The sequence below is a fragment of the Podarcis vaucheri genome (genome assembly GCF_965113315.1).
Source record: "Podarcis vaucheri genome assembly, chromosome: 16".
Classification (NCBI taxonomy): Eukaryota; Metazoa; Chordata; class Lepidosauria; order Squamata; family Lacertidae; genus Podarcis; species Podarcis vaucheri.
The window spans coordinates 23,252,259-23,275,013 of NC_138754.1; the positions used below are offsets into that span (position 1 = coordinate 23,252,259).

General features: G+C 45.1%; 1 protein-coding gene across 10 annotated transcripts in view; it reads left to right on the forward strand.

Moving 5' to 3' along the window:
• CIT (citron rho-interacting serine/threonine kinase) overlaps positions 1-22,755 on the forward strand; it is a 117,528-nt gene that overhangs the window by 73,775 nt on the left and 20,998 nt on the right. For 8 of the 10 annotated variants that reach the window (XM_082202974.1, XM_082202978.1, XM_082202981.1 and 5 more), the window contains 14 exons: positions 1,461-1,654; positions 5,265-5,400; positions 7,163-7,267; positions 8,570-8,710; positions 8,850-8,957; positions 9,832-9,994; positions 10,259-10,423; positions 14,243-14,380; positions 17,363-17,543; positions 17,754-17,845; positions 18,858-18,962; positions 19,756-19,925; positions 21,521-21,601; positions 21,786-21,921. In XM_082202974.1, coding sequence (XP_082059100.1) covers positions 1,461-1,654; positions 5,265-5,400; positions 7,163-7,267; positions 8,570-8,710; positions 8,850-8,957; positions 9,832-9,994; positions 10,259-10,423; positions 14,243-14,380; positions 17,363-17,543; positions 17,754-17,845; positions 18,858-18,962; positions 19,756-19,925; positions 21,521-21,601; positions 21,786-21,921 — 1,915 coding nt within the window. The remainder of the gene's footprint in view (positions 1-1,460; positions 1,655-5,264; positions 5,401-7,162; positions 7,268-8,569; positions 8,711-8,849; positions 8,958-9,831; positions 9,995-10,258; positions 10,424-14,242; positions 14,381-17,362; positions 17,544-17,753; positions 17,846-18,857; positions 18,963-19,755; positions 19,926-21,520; positions 21,602-21,785; positions 21,922-22,755) is intronic. The other 2 variants (XM_082202976.1, XM_082202980.1) reach the window with 2 other exon arrangements.

Sequence of the window (22,755 nt, forward strand, 5' to 3'; positions counted from 1 at the left end):
TCTTTCTTTGTCTGCATCTATACTGGAATTCCCTCAAATGTGTTTTAAATGTTTTATCACTTCTGTGTCTGTTGCCTAGGGCTCCTTTGGAAGGAAGGGCAGAAAATAAATTAACTAAAGGGGATTTCCACAAGGGACGCGGGTGGTGCTGTGGGTTAAACCACAGAGCCTAGCACTTGCCAATCAGAAGGTTGGCGGTTTGAATCCCCACAACGGGGTGAGCTCCCGTTGCTTGGTCCCTGCTCCTGCCAACCTAGCAGTTCGAAAGCACGTCAGAGTGCAAGTAGATAAATAGGTACCACTCCAGTGGGAAGGTAAATGGCATTTCCGTGCGCTGCTCTGGTTCTCCAGAAGTGGCTTAGTCATGCTGGCCACATGACCCGGAAGCTGTACGCCGGCTTCCTCGGCCAATAAAACGAGATGAGCGCCGCAACCCCAGAGTCGGCCACGACTGCCTTAATGGTCAGGGGTCCCTTTACCTTTAACTTAAAGGGGATTTCCAACAAGAAGCCAGTTGGGGTAGCCATTTCCTTGAAAGGCAGATTGGCCACACCACTACCATAGTTCTTTGCCACATAGAGCTGCAGGAAGAGCACGCTGGGTGTGTTTTATGTCATTTTTTCAGGCAAAAAGGGAACAGACATTTGCCTGCGAGCCCTCCCTTTCTTTTGCAGAAGTCTCAAAATTAAAGTTTCTCTTCTGAGTTAATCAATGGGACGTCACAGTGAACACCATTACAGTAAAAGTACTGTGATTCTGCTTTTTGTTGTTTTTCTGTTCAGAAAACTATTCAATAGAAATATTTACCAACAAATAGTCTCAGTTCAGTTAGGTCAGATTCCCACCCCACCCCTGGAAGTCAGGGGTACAGCTGCATCAGTTGCTCCATTCTGGACCACTTCCTATTGCAGTCATACCTTGGATCTCAAACGTCTTGGCTCCCGAACAAAACAGCTCCCAAACGTTCGAAACCCAGAAGTGAGTGTTCTGGATTTTGAACGATTTTCAGAAGCCGAACGTCAGGTGCGGCTTCCTATTGGCTGAAGGACACTCCTGCAGTCAATCAGAAGCCGCACCTTGGTTTTCAAACGGTTCCGAGAGTCGAACAGACTCCTGGAATACATTCTGTTCGAGAACCAAGCTACAACTGTAGTCTGTTTTACTTGTTCTCATGGCACCCCTTCTTGGTTTGACCTTGAAGAACACCACCGGCCCCCATAGCCCTGATCCTTCCTTTTCCTTTGTTTTAGCTGCCTCTGGGCCGAGGACAAGAGTGAGTACAACCAGCCAAACTGTCTGTCTGTGTTCTTGTATTATACTTGGAGAAGCTCGGACTGTGCATATATAAACATATTTCTTGATCTAGGAAGGTTTCGCTCTAGAAGTCCATCATGGAGGCTTATTTTTGCAGTGGTTCAGAGGCAGAGATTAGAAAAAGTGATGAAAGGCTTTGTTTTTAGACGATGGAGGCCTTAAAGACAACCTGCACGATGCTTGAAGAGCAAGTGATGGATCTGGAGGCTCTGAATGACGAACTGCTTGAGAAGGAGCGCCAATGGGAGGCTTGGCGGAGTGTTCTGGGGGACGAGAAAACCCAGTTCGAATGTCGGGTTCGAGAGCTGCAGAGAATGCTGGATACAGAGAAACAAAGCAGGTATAGACTTTTGTTTCTGCACGCTTTGTTGGAGAGCTCTGCATTATATAAAGCAATAAGTAAATGCAGTGGCACCTCGGAAGTCGAACGGAATCTGTTGCAGACGTCTGCTCAACTTGATCATGGTGTGGATTTGCCAAACGTACCTTCCTCTTAGCAAGTTTCTCCCTTGCATCCTGAGTTCGAGTGTCTTCAAAGCCCATGACCCCTTTGGTAGAGGTTGTTCTCCAACTGGAGCGCTTGCAGGCCAGTGTTTCCCAGTTGTCAGTGTTTATACTACATTTTTTTAGATTTGCCTTGAGACAGTCTCTAAACCTCTTTTGTTGACCACCAGCATTACGCTTTCCATTTTTAAGTTCGGAATAGCGTAGTTGCTTTGAAAGATGATCATCAGGCATCCGCACAACATGACCAGTCCAACGAAGTTGATGCTGAAGAATCATTGCTTCAACACTGGTGATCTTTGCTTCTTCCAGTACACTAATATTAGTTTGCCTGTCTTCCCAAGTAATGTATAAGATTTTTTGGAGACACCGTTGATGGAATCTTTCGAGGAGTTGGAGATGGCGTTTATAAGTGGTCCATGTTTCACAAGCATATAGTAAGGTTGGTAGTACAATAGCTTTGTAAACAAGCATTTTGGTTTCCCTGCAAACGTCCCAGTCCTCAAACACTCTGCACTTCAATTGGGAGAAAGCTGCACTCGCAGAGCTCAGGCGATGCTGGATTTTGGCATCAATGTTGGCCCTTGTGGAAAGATAACTGCCTAGGTAGGAGAAGTGATTGACATTTTCCAATGTTACACCATTGAGTTGGATTTGTGGCGCTGCAGAGGGGTTATTTTGTACTTGTTGGTGCAGCACTTTGGTTTTTTGGATGTTGAGTGATAGGCCGATCTTTTCGTAAGCTTCTGCAAAGATATTTAGGATGGTTTGGAGGTCATCCTCTGAGCGTGCGCACACTACGTTGTCATCAGCATACTGAAACTCTTTCAGCCTGCTCAGATTGAAGAGCTTTCCATCTGTTCAATATATGATTTCTACTCCGGTAGGTAGTTTCCTTTTTACAAAGTGTAGGATCGTGGCAATGAAAATAATGAATAGAGTTGGGGCAATATCACAACCCTGTTTAGCACCTGATCCCACTGTGAATGGTTCACTTTGAGAACGATTGTTATCTGTGATTGTTGCTGTCATATTATCATGGAGGAGCCGAATGATGATTATATATTTATCTGGGCAGCCAATTTTCAGAAGGACAGTTCACAGGGCATTGCGATTTACAGTGTCGAAAGCCTTAGTCAGGTCAATAAACGCCATATACAGGGGTTGGTTTTGCTCTCTGCATTTTTCTTGAAGCTGTCGAGTGGTGAAAATCATGTCCACTGTCCCCCAGAAGGCCTAAAACCATTTTGGGATTCAGGAAGGGTCACCTCGGATATTGTCACAAGACAGTTTGCTAAGATCTTTGGAAGAATTTTGGTGGCCGTAGCTAATAGAGCAATGCCTCGATAGTTTCCACAATCAGTTCTGTCACCTTTTTAAAAGAGATTGATAATTTTGGCATCCCTAAAGTCTGCTGGGATTTCTTCTCTTTCCCAGATTTTTTTGATGAACTTGTGAAGTTCTTGTGTAAGTTCAATTCCACCCACTTTGAAAATTTCGACAGGTATCCCATCAGGTCCACTGGCTTTGTTGTTTTTCATTTGGTTAATAGCTGTACACAACTCTCCCAGATTTGGAGATACTGCAAGCTCTTCTGTAACTTGTTTTTGCAGAATTTGTGAGAGGACCTCAGCAGCTACAGGGGAATTGCAGTTAAGGAGATGTTGGTAATGTTCTTTCCAGCACAGTGTAATAGCTTCTTTATATTTTAGAAGTGTGGTACCGTCTGCTGAGCGTAGGGGGCATATGCCATGATTTATTGGCCCATAGATGGTCTTTGTGGCTTGAAAGAAACTCTGTACATCATGAGTGTTGGCTAAGTGCTGGATCTCTTGAGCTTTTTTTATCCCCCAGGTGTTTTTTAGTTCTCTGGTTCTTCTTTGAACCTCAGCCTTAGCGTTGGCATAGGGCTTTTTCTTAGTGGCACAGTTTCTATCTCTTTGCCAGATCTGAAAGGCCTTCCTTTTCTTGTCAATCATGCGTTCAATCTGTCATTCTCATCAAACAAGTCCTGGTGTTTCTTGGTTTGGTATCCAATAGTTTGTTCACAGGCTGCAATAATGGATGTTTTTAGCTTGGTCCAGTGTTCCTCGATGTTATCAGGGAATTCTGAAAGCAGATGGTCCTTAAGAGTCGTTTGGAAGCAGTCCCGCTTAATGGGATCTTGAAGGGCTTGAGTGTTCATTTTGTGCCTTGGTTTCCTTCCTTGAAGCCTGTGTTGAGGTATAATCTTGATAGCCATCGTGGAGCGTATTAGGACTTTTGGGGTTTGGGTTGGGTTTTTGGAAGACGCTTGTGTGTGAATTTGTTTTATGTGTGTATATGCAAGCCGACCAATGCATAGTCTTCGTAGTAGGGCTCTGTTCCGATGGCATGAAGTACTCATGACAAACCGGTAGATTCTTATCTACTGCAGCTTTCATCCGCCTTCACAGCCGTTGTAACATACCGCTTGTTATCATCTGCCTGTTCTGCCATTGAGGACTTCTTGGATCATTCTTTGTCTAGCTCCTTCCCTTTGACCTTACTGTCTTGGGTGACCCTGCTGGGAGTATGAGATTCCCGACAGCTTCACTCACAAGGGTCATAGGAACATGCAAGCGCACTCACCACGACAAGGTGATGATCCAGCGAGTGGGACAACTGGTCCATAATGGTGGCCTGACTACTGGTTGAGGACTTGTTATGCTTAAGCACGTTGAGCTTAAATATTCACATTAGCTTCCAATTTCCTTTGGGTGAAATCCAAATGGATCTACAGAGCTGCAAACTAGGAATCTTTTAACTAGGGCTTTGAAATGTCAGAAGACCTGCCTGAGTTCAGAAGGAGGGTTCTGATGAAAGTGTGGGGAAAATTTCACCTTTTGGGGGAAGAAGGCAGTGCTACAGTCTTCTTCCTTTTGCTGGCCAACATGTTTATTTTCCCTAAATGTCTCTCAGAGAGAAATTGCAACACATTGTTCTGAGGCAATATAAATGGCAACCGGCAGCAGCAGGCATCCCGGAAGCCATCCCCACTCACATCTCTACTTTCACAGCTCACGAGTGGGGGCCATGAAAGCTGGGGAGAAAGATTAAAGTCCAGGCCTGCCCTAGTTTTAATATGGATTATACTGAGTTACAGATCCCTTTTTATGCTTATACAAGGGATGTGGAGTTGGAAAACGGCCACTCTGGTGATTTGCCAACTGTCTTCTTCTGTACTGCCATATGGCGCTAGGCTTTGATTCCAGATTCTCACTGTGGCAACTTGGATCTCTCTCAGCACAGCAGGTGTGGATAAGTTATGTGGTATGGGGAGCGCCATATAATGATGACTTTCTTTAAAGCAGAAGTTTGGAACAGTTCCTACCCATTGATCCCATCTGATGCCATGGCATCCTTGGAAGAAATCAGTTCCCAGGAAAGGAGTCTTTAAGAAAACATATTTCTCGTTTTTCATGCAGGGTGCGAGCAGATCAGCGCATCACTGAATCCCGTCAGGTGGTAGAGCTTGCTGTTAAAGAACATAAAGCAGAAATCTTGGCTCTCCAGCAAGCGTTAAAGGAGCAAAAACTCAAGGCTGAGAGCCTTTCCGACAAGGTTAGTTAGTTGTTTTTTTAAGCACCTTTCCATCATACAGCGTTGACAAAATCAGTTGTTCCAGAGGCTACATCACAGCCAAAAAATCTTTTAGCATGTTATAATTACGGCTCTGAAATGCCCAAAGTCTGGCCAGCGTTCACCTTAATTTGGCTTAGATGCAATGAATGCAAATCGCTCTTTTCATGTGTGACAGTTACTGTTTCTTTGATACGTTGCATTGAATATATAATATGTTTTGTAGAGTAGAGACATGTCCCTATTCGCATGGAGCTTTATAGTCTAAAATTTAAAGAGGCGGGGAGTGGGCAGCAGAAGGAAGGGGACATAGGAGCCGCTTGAGAGTGGAACTGAATGTCTAGGGAGGTGATCTTGGCTGGAGATGTTTAATAAGAAGGCCATCTGCCAGGCAGCGAAGTTGTATTGAGCTGAAGGCCTCTTAGAAAAGATGACGCATAAGATCATAAGAAGAGCCTGCTGGATCAGCCAGTGGCCCATCTAGTCCAGCATCCCCACAGTGGCTGACCAGATGCCTGTCAAATACATGCAAGCAGGACCTGAGCACAAGAGCCCTCTCCCCTCCTGCGAATCTCAGGAAGCGATATTCAGAAGCCTTGCTGCCCCCAGCCGTGGAGGCAGAGCATAGCCATCACGGCTACTAGCCACTGATAGCCTTGACCTCCGTGAATTTGTCTGATCCTCTTTTAAAGCTATCCAGTGGAAGTGAGAAATGAAGCTACTTAGGTGTTCCCAAAGGGATACGGGCGGCGCTGTGGGTTAAACCAGAGCCTAGGAGCTGCCGATCAGAAGGTCGGCGGTTCGAATCCCTGCCACGGGGTGAGCCCCTGTTGCTCAGTCCCTGCTCCTGCCAACCTAGCAGTTCGAAAACACGTCAAAGTGCAAGTAGATAAATAGGTACCGCTCTGGCGGGAAGGTAAACAGCATTTTCATGCGCTGCTCTGGTTCGCCAGAAGCGGCTTAGTTATGCTGGCCACATGACCCGGAAGCTGTACGCCAGCTCCCTCGGCCAAGAAAGCGAGATGAGCGCCGCAACCCCAGAGTCAGCCACGACTGGACCTAATAGTCAGGGGTCCCTTTACCCTTTACCTTTTAGGTGTTCCCAGAGGGAGTTAAACAGGTCAGCAAGGGAGAAAGGGTGGAGTCCTCTAAGAAATTAGGAGACTTTTGAGCAGCTGAGTGTGGTAGAGCTGAAGGAGCCAAGGGGAGGACCATAGCTCAGTGGCTGGAGCATTCATCTTGCAGGCCAAAGGTCCCAGGTACAGTTCCCTCCATCTTCAGGTATGGCTGTGAGAAAGACTCCCTACTTGAACCCCTCAAGAACTGTTGCCAGCTATGATAGATAATGCCCCGCTAGATGGACTTGATGGTCCGAATCTGTACAGTGGTACCTTGGTTGTCGAACTAAATCCGTTCCCTTCCGTTCGACTCCCGGAACCGTTCGAAAATCAAAGGGCGGCTTCCGATTGGCTGCAGGAGCTGCTTGCACTCAAGCAGAAGTCGCATTGGACGTTCTGCTTCCAAAAAACGTTCACAAACCAGAACACTCACTTCTGGGTTTGTGGCGTTCGGGAGCCGATTTGTTCGGGAGCCAAGCCGTTCGACAACCAAGGTACCACTGTATAAGGCAGCTTTGTTTGCCTGTTGGGAGATAAGAAAAATGACTGAGATCCTTTAAAAATAAGGATCAGTTTGTTCCCAGTGGGGAAGGAAGTGTTAATGTTAGTGTATCTGTTCTATCTAGCTTAATGATTTGGAGAAGAAGCATGCTATGCTGGAGATGAACGCGCGTAGCCTGCAACAGAAGCTTGAGACGGAGCGTGAACTCAAGCAGAGGCTTCTGGAAGAGGTAATAATACTCAACTCATAATGAGATGGCATTCATCCGTATTGGGAGAGATTATGAAATCACCCAGCTTCACACAGCGGGTATTTTACACCACAGACTTTACTGGTTTAATAATAACTCCATCTTCCCTGGGAATTACAATTTTTATGCATGCACATATTTGCTTGCTGTTATATCCTGCTTTGCTTTCATCATAGTGGTCCCCAGGCAGTCAGCCATCCAGGCACTGATCAATCCCAGGCTCACTTAGCTTCATATAAGGTGGTGTTTGTCATTTGCCTTCAGTCTGTACTCTGAAATTCTCTGATGGCGGGTGGGAGATGCAGGCTTGAGTTACTTAGCAGGGAATTCTCAACATCTCACCAAACTTCAGCTCCTAATATTTTTTGAGAGAAGCCATCCCAGATAGTGATGCATAACTGTTTTAGGCTGTATACACCTCCCTGGAAGTAGATCCTATTGAACTCAATGGGGTTTGCTTATGAGTAGACATGTAGAGGATTGCACTGTTAGGTTTTGAGGTAAAGAACTGCTCTCAGTTGGCTTGGAAGCTGATTTTAACCCCCAAGTGTTGCCTCCCCTCTCTTCCTTAATAAAGAAGTCTGCCACTGGAAAGGCAAATAAAATGACACTGTTGTGTATTTATGCCAGTTAATAATACTCTATTGCCAAGTCACAACCACCTTGACCTTTTCCATGTATCAGTCTTTAGATTCTTTTGGTTTTTTTTGTGCATTTGGAAAAGCAGAGGATTCTATTTAAAATGCAGACTGCATGGGCATAGTTTTAAGGCCAAAAGGGATTTAGAACACCGGAATATTGCCAGATCCTCTAATAGGAATATATTCTCTCCACTAACTAAATACTGCATAAATATACTACTTGATCTGCACAATTTGTTTTCAATGACTTCTTAATAGATTTTTGGATTTTTGACTCTTTCATGATTGTGGACAAGGAAGGGGTAGATGAATATCTTCGAATACTCCCGCACCACAAAAGCCCATGTTCCACATCCAATAATTCTGTATACTTCATGCATATTTTTTCTTAATCCTTACTTCATTTATTCTGAAACCTTTTTTTTAGTATTTTGTAAAAGTTTCTGGTCTCAGGGAAGGGAGACCAAGCCACTACAAAACCCACTGAACTCACCTCCCCCCATTTATATACCCACTCGACCGCTTTAATCTGCAGGCCATATAGAGAGGCCTAGAGGGCCCCATTCAACACCTGCCCTCCCCAGTCTGAAGTTCACTACCCCTGACTTAAAGAATCTGGATTTCTCCTTCTTACCAACAGCAAGCAAAGCTGCAGCAACAAATGGATCTACAGAAAAATCACATATTCCGCCTGACTCAAGGCCTGCAAGAGGCTTTGGATAGGGCAGATCTTCTGAAGACTGAAAGAAGTGACCTGGAGTACCAGCTAGAAAATATCCAGGTGAGAAGAGGCGATGCCTTACGCTCTGGATTTCACACATCCTCCACTGGGATTGTTTTGCTGTCTACATGGACATGTGTCACAATATATGGGTTTTTTCCCCTATCTTTCCTTTTCATCCTTTTTTTGTACTTCATAGGTTCTCTATTCCCATGAAAAGGTGAAAATGGAGGGCACCATTTCACAACAAACCAAGCTCATTGACTTTCTGCAAGCAAAGATGGACCAGCCAGCCAAAAAGAAAAAGGTGAGGAATCAGGCGGTTTGTTACACATGGTGTTTAAAAAATAAATAAACCTAAGGCTGGAGTCCAAAGAACACTTGCAGCTAGTTCCGTGTGCCCCAGAATCCTGCTGGGTGTGTGCAAGCCCCCTGCGTGTGCCTGAAGTCTGTCTTTGGATCCTGGCCTAAATGATTAGCTGCGGTGTCTTGATATTAAGCCATAACCCAAAGGAAAAACATGCCCAAGCTATAAGAGGATGCTGTAAAGACAGTTTTGGCACATGACAGTGGAGTATTTTGCTCTTTCTTCTCTGAGCGAACCCACTTGGAACAATTTGGGGAAAGTGCACACTTTCCCTGCTTTTATGCTGAAACGTGGGAACAAACCGTGGAAATAAATGTTTGCAAATAAGGGCAGGAGTGGCTGTTCAGGTTCATCACGGCCGGGTGTCGCCTTTGTTACTAGCAAGCTCTTAGACAGAGACGAGGCGGCAGTGGAGATGGGAGGGCTATATGCAGCTTTATCCATCCGCTGACGCAATTCCGCACAACAGATAGCTCAATCTATTGTGAAATAAAGTTGTGAAAACATTTCACCAGCGGAACAAACATGCCACTAAGCGTCTTCAGCTTTTAGCGCCAGTTGGATGCCCCCCCCACAGAATTCTCCGTCGAGCTAGATGGAAAATGTTAGCAATTGCCCGGATAAGCTTCTCGAAAACAATTAGAGTGGGGGGAGAGCTACAGGTTCTCCCCGCTGCCACGCCTTAACCTCTTTCTTTATCGAGATGAGGAATACCATCAGACCCTCTGGTCTGCAGTTAGTGAGGTTTCCCTTCCCCTAGTTTAAACCATCACTTACTAGGAGTTAGGAGCTGTCTGTGTGTTTCTGTTGCTAGGGCCTGTTTAGTCGACGGAAAGAGGACCCTTGTTTACCCACACAGGTTCCTCTGCAATACAATGAGCTGAAGGTGGCGCTGGAGAAGGAGAAGGCCCGTTCGGCTGAGCTGGAGGAGGCCCTTCAGAAAACCCGCATCGAGCTCAGATCTGCTCGAGAGGAAGGTAGGGGGCTACTGAAAAGTTGCATCTGCAGAGAAGGGCCGTTTTTAGTCCAAACGCGTGTCTCATATTTTTGTGTTTTCTGTAGCAGTGAAATGTTTTTCTCTTCCCCCCCCCCCATCCTCTCCCCCCTTCCCCCCTGTTTGCTGTTGAGGATCCAATAGAGCAACACCTTTGCTGCAGGCTGTAACTCTTAAGGCTGCCTTAGAACCACGGCTGCTCCTCGTGCCGGGGAGGAGTTGACTAACTATTTATGTGTATCTGTAGCTGCCCATAGGAAAATTACAGACCACCCTCACCCATCCACTCCTGCCACGGCCAGGCAGCAGATCATCATGTCTGCCATAGTCCGGTCACCAGAACACCAGCCCACGCCCATCAGTCTGCTTGCTCCTCCCTCAAGCCGCAGAAAGGAGTCTTCCACACCAGAGGGTAAGGCTTCGAGGGGGCGGGTTGGGTATGGGAAGAGTCCCTATCCCTTGATTCAACTCAACACCCTCCTTTCATCTATGCACATTCTAACCAAGCATACCCATGAGTTTGGTGACCTTAAGGGAATCGGGAGGCTTGGAGACTTGTTAGAGAGAGAAATATATATATATATTCCCATGAAAATGAAAATGTCCCCCGTCCCCGTCCCAATCACTTCCTCTTCTATTGTGACCCAAGGCTTCATAATTATTCTTTTTATATTATTCTTCAACCTGAAAGTCTGACTTGACCAAGCAACAAATAACTTAAATGGAAATTGGTTGAAAGGGAGAGAACAAGTAGAGTCTTCTTAAAATAAAGGAAAAAAATAAAGGCTGCTATAAGATTCATTCTGCAAACTACAAGTTCCAGAGAAAATGAAAAGTTTCTTCTTCTTCTTTTCATTTCAAGAACCCTCGTCGCTTTGTCACACAGCAAAATTATTTTCACGTAGGAGGTGCCAGGCTCAGTCTTATGCATTTCCCTATTAAGAGAGACTTGGTAGCAGGGCCTGGGGTAGGCTTCAGAGCTGCTCAATATGAAGATCATAATAAAGAAATAGTGAAAATGTCAATTTGGAAACACAAATCAGCTGGGATGATGGCGGGTGTAGGCTGGAGTGGCAGAAAATTCTTTGCTTTGCTGCTTAAAAGTACAAGTGTTATATGTAAGGGTGATCTCTTTATTTTAATCATAAGCACACTTACTAGGGAGCAAGCCCCACTAAACACATAGGGACTTGATTCTTGGCAAATATGCATAGAACTGCTCAGTTTGTCCATGGAAGGAGACTTAACTCTTCTGTTCCCTTTCCTTTTCAAGTGTATATAGAAATGCTCAGCGCTTTGGGGATGGTCCTGCCTCTTTGCAGGATGCTTACTTTATTCCAAAGTGCCACATACCGTGATGGAGCTGTATACATAATAAGCAGAAGATTTTAGTTCCAACAGAAACAACAACATAAAGAAAGGGTTTCTTCCTAGTAGAAATATGCTGAAGGAGCACCTCTTTACCCTGGCCTTTGACACTTGAGAAACATGTTAGGACCCACCCTGTTCTCTTGATAGTGATCTGTTTTAATACTTTTCAGTACTGCCCTTTTCTTCTGAAAAATTGAACTTTCTACTTCCAACAATTTGGTTTTTTCCCTAATTATTGGTGATAAGTTTGAATAAGAGGCTTTCCATCTTACCCAGCTGTGGTTATCCTAATATCCTGTTCTGGTCCGAACTCGTTCTACAGCTTCCAAGTCTCTTTCGTGAGCACTTCCTCCTACTTGCACCCTTGGGCATTATCTTGGGTTATTCTAATTTAACCATTGAAAATCTGGGGTCCTCCTTCTTTTGCCTAGGGTAGGCAATTTCCTGTTGAGCCATCTTTTCTCAAATGCTGAGCCATCTCTCCCCCTGCCCCCCAAACCCCCCAATAATAATAATGCGGCTTTCGGGAACCCTTTTCAGACAACCTGCTTCTGCAGCTACTTGGCTGTCTTCCATGCCCATCCGTGACTATCCCAGTGTCTCATGCCACTAAGATTTCTTTTAGCTTTCCAGATCTGTTTAGCCATTAGCACTTGAACGCTTTGCCCTCTAAAAAAACGACATTCAGCGTAAGTTTTCAGCTCTCCAGCGTGTGTTACTTCTCCATGTTTCTTCTGCAGTGCTTGTCTCCCTTTTATTGATGTCTGAAGTACGTACGGCTTGTCTGCCATCCCTGCAGGTCTGTTGGTGTACTTGTCGGTGTGATTCAGTCGTGTGGTCTAGAGCTGGTGTACTGTTGTGCCCGGTCTAGAGGCCTTGCAGGTCTAGGGCTATTGTGTACTCTTGAGCTGAGGGAAAGGCCCCCAACTTAAGCCTCTTATCGGTTGTGAATATGACGTATGCCTTTTACAAAAGCCGTGTCTCTTAGCATCAACCCCCCATTTAAAATGTAGGAATAATTCTGGCATACCTTATAACATGGGTGGTGAACAACAGGCCTTATCTGGCCCATCAAACCTTCTCCAACGGCTTGCCAGCCCCAGTGCAATTTATCTGCCCCACTACCCCGGTGGCATTGGGAATTATCCCTCTCCAAGTGCTCAGGTAATAGAAAGGAGTTCCTGGCAAAGAAGAAGAAAGATTTACGTGGCTCTCCTATCTGGAAAACCAAGGAGTCAGAGAGCCCAATGATATACCCGCTGAGCAAGAGGGAGGAGAGTTTTATCCTTTCTCTGCAACCTCTCTCCCCAGAGAGGGGCTATGGTGTGTGCATAAGTGTGGGGTGGGCACACCCACCACTAGCATTCAGCCCCCCAAGGGCCTTTCAGAAAGGCAGCGTGGCCCTTTGGCCGGAAGATGTTAGCCTCCTGTGCTTTACACAATAATCAGGATCGCTGAGATAATTACGTGACGTGCTTTGAACCCTCCGAGCACTATAAGTGCTAGTTGTTCTTTCATCTGCAAAAGTTAAAATTAACTGGCTGGCCTGTGATTTTAAACTCCGGTGTGCCCCAATTCTAAACACTTGGTACGTATTAACTTTCCTGCCAAAACCCGAGTATATATCTTGAGTGCTAACAGCAGCGCTGCTTGAGTCTCGCTGCTGTTAAATCATCATCCTTTCTTACTCCATGTTGCCGCATAAAACCCTTTCATTTAGCACTTATTTCCACAGTGCGTTGTTGTTGTTTTTTTGTAGAATTGGCCTGATCTCTCTGCCAAACCTCTGAAAAACAACAAGTGGATTAGGTATCGCTGTTTAAACAAGCAAGCAACTGCGTCCGCATTCAGTTATTTGCGCTTAGGGGTGGGAGCAGCCTGTTTCAACTGAAATCGAAGGGCGGCTTTTCTGCCTCACACAAGCGTTCTTTTGCTACACCCTTGCTGGTGGTGGCAGTGCTTGGTGAAATGGGAAGGGGGCAGCTAACTCAGTAGTAGGGTGTGTGCCTCGGCTGCAGGTCCCCAGCTCAATTCCTGAAGCCTCCAGTTCAAGCCATCAGATAGCTGGGGACAGGAAGGACCTTTAATAATAATAATAATAATAATAATAATAATAATAATAATAATAATTTATTATTTATACCCCGCCCATCTGGCTGGGCTTCCCCAGCCACTCTGGGCAGCTTCAAAAAATAATAATATTAAAATACTGTAATACATCAAACATTAAAAGCTTCCCTAAACAGGGCTGCCTTCAGATGTCTTCTAAAAGTCTGGTAGTTGTTGTTCTTTTTGACATCTGGTGGGAGGGCGTTCCACAGGGCGGGTGCCACTACCGAGAAGGCCCTCTGCCTGGCTCCCTGTAGCTTGGCTTCTCGCAGTGAGGGAACCGCTAGAAGGCCCTTGGCGCTGGATCTCAGTGTCTGGGCTGAATGATGGGGGTGGAGACGCTCCTTCAGGTACACAGGACCGAGGCCGTTTAGGGCTTTAAAGGTCAGCACCAACACTTTGAATTGTGCTCGGAAACGTACTGTGACAATAGAAAGCCACTCCCAAACAGGATTGGGCAAATAGTCTGAACCAGCAAAAAGCACCTTCTTACGTTCCTAAGGTCTCCTTTTCACATGCGTTGGTCAGTTGAGTTCCGAGTATGTGTGCTGCTTCTGCCACCACCGGCCATATGCTTGCTGGTGGCATATGCATATTAAGTGCCTTAGGATTGTGAGATATACCTCTCTGCGCAGCCCTGCCTAAAAGACCTTTTAGTTAGGTACCAACCAAACCAGCCAAGGGAGAAGGACGTGCTGATAGCTGCTGAGCTGCTTTTAACTGTGCTTTGCCACTTGCTCCTTCCCCCCAGAGTTTAACCGGCGTCTGAAAGAACGGATGCATCACAATATCCCTCACCGGTTCAATGTGGGGCTGAACATGAGAGCAACTAAATGTGCAGTTTGCTTGGATACAGTTCACTTTGGACGACAGGCGTCTAAATGTCTTGGTAAGAATGGCAAGGAAACAAAGGTGGTAACAGGGCCGAACTGGAAGAGTAATAATACCTAATGTTATGTCCATATTGTCTAATTTTTTGTTCTCTTGGCCAATTTAGCTTGTTATCTGTGTTCCCTTTCCTGTCCTCTCTGCCTCAAGAAAGGTTTCCACTTATATAGCCCTATTAGTCCTTGGGCCTTGTAGGCTGACAATTAAAAAAATTATTTATTTATTTTTAAAAGAGTTCCTTAGAATGTTAGTAAACGTTCCATAACACCACAACAGCTACACCAATGCCTGGTAATGGCTCATTTCCATCAGTTGGAGCCAGTCTCTCTTAATCACTAGATAAAGCAGCTTCAAAGACTGCAGCCCAAATTTACCTCAGAGTTTGGGGAGTTTGGAGTTGGCTTTTCTGCAAATTCACACTTTCTTAATTTAATTCATTACTGTTCTAAGACTGCAGCCCAAATTTACCTCAGAGTTTGGGGAGTTTGGAGTTGGCTTTTCTGCAAATTCACACTTTCTCAATTTAATTCATTACTGTTCTAAGATGACAATAAGCACACACCCCACCCCACCCCGCCACCAAATTATCGCAAACTGCTTTAGAGACTTCATGATTTTTATATATTTTTTGTAATAGACTTCATGATTTAGCAGTATTCATCCTGTATTCCTTAGGTCAATCCTTTTCTACTTAAAAAATTCCTTCCAGTAGCACCTTAAAGACCAACTAAGTTAGTTCTTGGTATGAGCTTTCGTGTGCATGCACACTTCTTCAGATACACAGAAGTGTGTATGCACACGAAAGCTCATACCAAGAACTACTTAGTTGGTCTTTAAGGTGCTACTGGAAGGAATTTTTTTATTTTGACTATGGCAGACCAACACGGCTACCTATCTGTAACTGGAACCTTTTCTACTTATCGTGCCAAAATAAAAAGGCAGTGGAAAATGATGCTGAAAGCACAGCACCTCCTCTCTCTCCCTACAAAATGGGGTCCTAGGCCTCAACAGTAATGCCATAAGGTTCTCAGCTTTTTGGGAAAGGGACATGGATGGATTTCAAGCATTTTAGGAAAACCTTGGCGACCTTTATTAAGCAGGCTTTATCTTGGAGGACAAAGCTGATCATGTCTCCTGCAGAAGTACTCATTTCACAACTAGCACAGAACAGGTTCTTAGCTTTTACTTGCTGCCTTGTTGTTAGCATCCATCTGTCTTGAAAGACAATGGAGTGTGCCTCCAGGGGTGGAAGTCAAACCGCTGGAGAATCACAGCGCCTGCTGTGGCTGCAGAGACCAGTAGCTCATAACAGCTGCCTCCCACGTGTACCAAAGCAACCTCTCTGGGTGCAATCAAGTATGTTTTGCTGTCATTAAATGTTTTACTAGTGTTCTTTAACATTATTTTTAGTTCCAGTGTCTTGTTGTTTCACTGGAGCCTAAAAGGTGTGGTTTATAAGTTTAACTTACAAACCTTTTGTTCCATAGAATAATAAAATGAAACGAGACTAAAGGTGGGAAGGCCTGGGGGAAAACTGGAAAAATTTGGGGGGGGCAACCAGTTTCCCCCGTTTTTTTCCAAAGCTGTATTTTTCCAGAAAAAATGGCTTTGGAAATAAACAGAAAAAAACCTGGTTGTTTTTTTCTAATTTTCCCGGTTTTTTCCAGGCCTTCCCATCTCTAAACATGACCCAAGGCAAGCTTTCTACAGCCTATGTAGGCATAGTAATTCCAGATCCCTGAATTTTGCTTTCCTGTCAAGCAGCTGGTCTGATTTCAACTGTATGTTAGGTCAGTCTGAGGCTCCAGTAGCCAGTATGGCACATTCCAGAGGCTTTGGACTACAGTGGTATCTTGGAACTCTTAATGCCTCTGTTCTTGAATGTTTTGGCTCCCAAACGCTGAAATCCCAGAAGTGCTTCGGTTTCTGAACATTCCTCAGGACACAAACATCCAACGTGGCTTCCGCTGTGCAAAAACCTAGCTGTTTTGGCCAATCAGAAGCCACACCTCGGAACTCAAACATTTCAGAAGCCAGACGGTCTTCCGGAACAGATTACGTTCAAGTTCCGAGGTACCACTGTACATCTCTGTTCAGCCCCTGCCGGCAAGGACAATGATCAGAGATGATGAGAGTTGTAGTCCTCAACTTCTGAAGGACTACAAGTTGGCTACTCCTGATTTAAAGTCATGTCAGTAACAAGTCAACTTTCTTTCATAAACTGACAGTTTTACATTAAGCATGAATTAGTATATGACATGACTCCCTTCAAAAATTGCTGCAGGAAAAGAATGTACAGTGGTACCTTGGGTTAAGTACTTAATTCATTCCGGAGGTCCGTTCTTAACCTGAAACTGTTCTTAACCTGAAGCACCACTTTAGCTAATGGGGCCTCCTGCTGCTGCCGCGCCGCCGGAGCCCAATTTCTGTTCTTATCCTGAAGCAAAGTTCTTAATCTGAAGTACTATTTCTGGGTTAGTGGAGTGTGTAACCTGAAGCGTATGTAACCCGAGGTACCAGTGTATTGGAATTGGTTATCAATAGACCTTGGAAAGCAGCTTGGATAGGGCACCAGAAAGGGAAGAATGGATGTACTGTACCTAACACCAAGAAGTTGTGAGCCAGAACATGTGGTGATACTCAGTTGGGAAGTTAGTTGAGATTCTTCAGCTTAATACTGGGTCGGTGCAGACTTGAGTCCGAGCAGTTCTGATTTTGTGAAAAATCCTTTACCTGAAGTTTTTAAATGCAGGGCTCTATCCAACATTCATTGTCTGCTATCACAAGAGCCTTTGCACTAGCAGGTTGTGGAGTTTAAAGGTTGAGCAATGAAGAAATCCAGCACAGCAGTTACATTAGCAGAAGCTTGTTGGGCAACAAGTATACCGCTAAGCAACTAATATAGTACTACATTTGATAGCCCTTAAATCCTAATGTTTCTATAAGGTTTCCCCCTCTTCCCTTTCTACCCTCCCCCTGCCAGAATGCCAGATGATGTGCCATCCAAAGTGCTCAACCTGTTTGCCGGCTACTTGTGGCTTGCCTGCCGAATACGCCACGCATTTCTCCGAAGCCTTCTGCCGGGACAAACTGAACTCTCCGGGTCTGCAGCTGAAAGAGCCAAGCAGCAGTTTACGGCTAGAAGGATGGATGAAGGTGCCAAGGTACAAACGTGAGTCTCTGCGCTAAAATTGCTTGCCCAGAGCTGCTGGTGCTGCCGCCGCCGCCGGAGGAGCCGCTCCGTAGACTGTAGCTGTGAAGCCGATTCTCTTGTTTGCTGGTGAAGACTCCTACGGGAGGTTGGCTGACCACGCTAATCGGGAACCTTTGACGCAACCCTCTAACGCAGTTTTGTCCTTTTTCTGTGTTTTCAGAAATAATAAGCGTGGGCAGCAGGGCTGGGACAGGAAGTATATAGTTCTGGAAGGAACTAAAGTGCTTGTTTATGACACAGAAGCAAGAGAAGGTAACCTCTTAACATCTGACTCGCTTTCCCCGTCTCCTCTGACATGGCCTCTCAATGCATAACTTTGTCTGAACAAAAACCTTTGAACTTTGTGGAAGTGGGGAGATTGGCTTAATACTCTAGGACTTCACTCTTTGTAACGCCTCGCCCTTGGAGAACCCTTTCTGCATCTGACCGCCAAGGAGCTGCCACTGGGCGCCTCCAGTATAATCCCTACGATTGGCAAAGGAACCTGAGTGCATTCTAGGCTGCATTTGCCGCACATATGGGGCGCTGATTGCTGTTGCGCCACACAAACTGACCATGCCCCCAACATTCTCTGTGGCTGAGCCATTGATCAGAAGATCAGTAGTGACAGGTACGTTATCTTTCAGGGGCGCTTCTCTGCCATTACTGATCTTCTCCCCTCTGAGGTGCCCCAGAGCCTCCCCACCGCTTAGGAACAAAGCGCAATTTGAAAACTTCTGCTCTAGTTGTCTTAGTGCCCCTCCAGGCTGGTGCTTTATTGTGGGTTTAGTTGGCAACATCCTTTTGAGACGGTAAAGAGTTCCTTAGCGGCAGATTGGTTCCGCTTTAGTCCCTTCCGCAATTCTTCCCCAAGGCTACACCGTTATTGCTGTCTAGAGGGCCTATAGTGCAATGAAAGCGGGATAAAAATGATGCTGATTTTAGCAGGGATGCGCATTAGCTGGAAATGAAGCAGTGTGATGATGCCCCCTCCCCACCCCACCCCCCAAAAAAACCATTCTGCAAGTGCAAACAGTATTGAAAGTGGAATTGTGTATGACTGCCCCGATAGCATTTTGCACACAAATCACTGTGAATGCGCAATCAAAAGTACATCTGTAGGGGCCTTTTGCCTTACATTTGTTCCAGCCCTCAAGAATGACGTGAAATTGAATGTGTGAAGTGCCTTCTCCCCAGACACCTGTTTTTGTCTCTGATTTATTTGTCATCCAAGTTTCCATTCCCCCTTCATACTCTTGTCCTCCCACTTATATCTTTGCCAAAGCAGGACAGAGGCCTTCAGAGGAGTTTGAGCTCTGTCCTCCAGACGGAGATGTGACCGTCCATGGAGCTGTGGGCGCAACTGAACTCCTAAACACAGCCAAGACAGGTGAGGTCAATTGTGTTTCATCTGATGTGTGGACACATCAGCTGGCTGTGGCAGAGCCCTGGCTTTTTCAGATATCTTTTTTAAAGAAAATAACAGTGTGGTCCCATCATTCGTTATTTAAATTTACAAATTTTTACAAACCTGAGCCATACAATGCAGGAAGATGCCATATACTGAGTTACACCCTTGGTCCATCTAGCTGCATGATGTCAGGGATAAGGGGAAACCCCAGAGGAGGAAGGCTCAGGGCCAGGGGATTGGGTGGTGGGATGCTAAGGAGAGGTCAGAGGTAAAGGTTTGGGAGGAGAGGCTGGATGCTGAAGGGGCAACAGTATTTAGTGAACAGGAAGAGCAAGGAAGGTACACTCTGTGGAACGTCCTCCCATCAGATGTCAAGGAAATAAACAACTATCTGACTTTTAGAAGACATCTGAAGGCAGACCTGTTTAGGGAAATTTATAATGTTTGCTGTTTTATCGTGTTTTTAATATTCTGTTGAGAGTCGCACAGAGTGCCTGGGGAAACCCAGCCAGATGGGCGGTGTATAAATAATAATAATAATAATTATTATTATTATTATTATTATTATTATTATTATTATTATTAATAATAATAATGATGATGATGATGATGTCTGTGACCTTGATTTCTGAGGCTCATAGTTCCTGATTGCACTTTTCTCAAGATACCTTGAAGACTTCTTTTCCACCCTAAGCCGTTTTTGACCTCTAGGTCTTTATTCACCACCCCCCACCCCATTTCCTAAACCTCTGTCTGTGTTTTTTGGTAACAGATGTGCCATATATATTGAAGCTGGAATCTCATCCTCATACCACGTGTTGGCCTGGCCGGACTCTCTACTTACTCACACCCACTTTTCCTGATAAGCAACGCTGGGTCAGTGCGCTGGAATCCATAGTTGCTGGAGGAAGAGTCTCCAGGGAAAAGGCTGAGGCTGATGCTGTAAGTCAAAACATTGAGGGTTGCGGGGGGGGGGTCCTCTTTCATTTTAAAAAGAGGGACATTTCTAGACTTTTTAACATAGTCCTCTAAGAAAAGAAAATAGACAAGGGGAATTCTGTCCCATTTGCTCAGTAAGTAAATCTCCACCCTTCCTGCATCCTAACTAATTATGTGGGATGATTAATAAGCTCTTGGACAGGCACTATCTGATTTTGTTAAAACTTAATTCAAGCTGTTTTAATTAACCGAAACAGAATATTATTTGCATTTAGGCAATTCCTGTTTCCCGTTGATTTACAGCCATCACCACCCAGCGTACCCTAACCTAGGTGCTCGCCATTTGCACCACATTTCTGACCAAGGGCCTAAAGCACAAAATAAATCTAATAACCACAACACTCTAGGCCTTTTATCAAGCAATCAAAATGGAAATATATATTTTTAAGGTGTGGCTTGAGTTTTGCAGGTGCATCCAGACACACACAATTTCAAAGGTGAGCCTGCTGTGGAAGCATATTGTCCATGTTTTGGACATGCATCTTTTAATCTAGCCCTGGGGAAACATGGTGTTTTGGTTTGCAGCTGAAGGAGCAATGCACAGTTCTGATTTGGCGTGCCATTCAGGAAGATATTTTCTTTCCTTCTCGGAATGCAAACATTTAAGTTTGCTAGGGGCGTGGGGGAAGGAAAGAACCAGAGAGCCTGTGTGATCCATGGGAGGAGGGACAAAGAGGTACTGGGTGTATGATTGGAGGCTGCGTATGTGTCCCTTGAGGAGCATGGAATACCGTCCACTGTCAAAGAAAGTCTGCTTCTGAATACCAGTTTCTGGAAACTGCAGGAGGAGAGTGCTGTTGTTGTAGGCTTCCCATAGGCATCTGACTGGTTACTTTCAGAGTTCTTGACCAGATGGGCCACTGGTCTGATCCAGCAGGCTCTTCTTATATTCTTAGCAAAAGGAACCCTGGCATCTACTCTTGCATGCAACTAGTTTTGTGGGGCTGGCAAGAAAGTATGTGCTTGCATCACTTTTTCCTTTATGGAGTGAAGATCTGCTGTCACAGGGTGAGATCTGTACCTGAAGGCTCTTCTCTCATGTGCTTCTGTGAAGAAGGTGGGAAAGTACAATCATACCTCATGTTGCGTTAGGTTCATGTTGCGTCTTTTCGGCTTGCGAACATGGCAAACCCGGAAGTGTATACTTCCGGGTTTTGCCACACGGGCAGAAGCGTTCTATCGCGCTCTGCACTTGCGCAGAAGCGCCGCTCTAGTTGCAGACTTTTCGGGGTGCAAACGGCACCCCAGAACGGATCGTGTCTGCAACTAGAGGTACAACTGTATTTTTTATTATTGTTGTTGTTATTCTTAGTAGCCATGCAGAATTACTGGCACATGTCCACCCCATGGCAAAATGGACTAGGTTAGAAAGAAAGGATTGTGCCACTGCGGTCTTTCGGACTCAGCCATCCTTAGTCTTAGCCTGCTCCTGGTGATGTCTTTGGCAAATATAGCTTTTCATTGGTGGGTTTAAGAAGTTTCCATTGTATCGTTCCTGTGCACCATGCTAGTTCTCCCTTTCTCTCCCTCATGCACAGAAGCTCCTTGGAAATTCTCTCCTGAAGCTGGAGGGAGAGGACCGTTTGGATATCAACTGCACACTGCCCTTCAGTGACCAGGTAATGGGGGATTTTACCAACTCTAGCTTTGCCATGCTGTGGAATAAGCAAACTGAACAAGGAACCTATTTAGTTTTGGACCTTCTGGGATTTCTTCCTTAGGTGGTGGTGGTGGTGGTTTTTAATAGCATCCCTGTAGCCTTTCTCTCTCTGTGTGTTGACTCTTCATAAACCCCTTTTGTAGGTGGTCCTAGTGGGTGCTGAGGAAGGCCTTTATGCCCTGAATGTGCTGAAGAACTCTTTAACACATGTCCCAGGAATTGGTGCCGTCTTCCAAGTGCACCTCATCAAGGATCTGGAGAAGCTGCTCATGATAGCAGGTAGAGTTCGGGAAACCATGTATTCTGCTATAATGGAACTCTTATATGTCAATTTGAATCTTTCCTCATCAGCCTTCCTCATCAGGCTCCTGAAACTTCAGTGGGCATTGCCTGCACTCTTACAGGCACACCTTACCCCAACCATAATAGCTGGAAACTTACTTTTAGAAAAAGAGAAAAAACCATACAAACATCATAGTTTATGTGATGGCAGATTTTGTGGCTAATGCTACATTCTGTGTGGCATTTCTGCACTCTCAGGACTGCAGTGTGTGTGTGTACCTTGGTAACGCTCTCCTTGGAGAGTTTTATTTTTGTTTTCTTTTGTTTGCATTTAGTCATATAGAATTGCGTCGGCAATTTTGTCCTTGTTTTGAAACACCTTTCAATGATTTTGGATGGTTTATTTTGTATGCAACCACCTTCAACTATCTTTTGCATCATCGAATTTAGGAAATTGGGGAGTTGCCTTACACAGCACTTAGTATTCTCAGTATTGTCTACACTGGCTGGCAGCAGCACTCCAGGTTTCCAGGCAGGGAATATTCTCAGTCCGACCAGGGATTGTACCTGATAACTTTCTACATGCAGAGCAGGTGTTCTGCTGTTGAGCTATGGTCCCTCCTCCATTAAGTTAATAAACAGAAGTTGATAAAAGTGTATTAAGCTTTCTTTGATGACCCTTCTGACTTGTGAAGTAGGACGTAACCCATTTTCAGTGAACGGAACAAGTTCCAGTGCTGTTTAGACATAAAATATTTCTAGAAACCAGCTCTTAGTGATTTGGTGCCATTAAGTGCGGGAGCAGCATGAAGCTTTTACTTCTGTAATTTT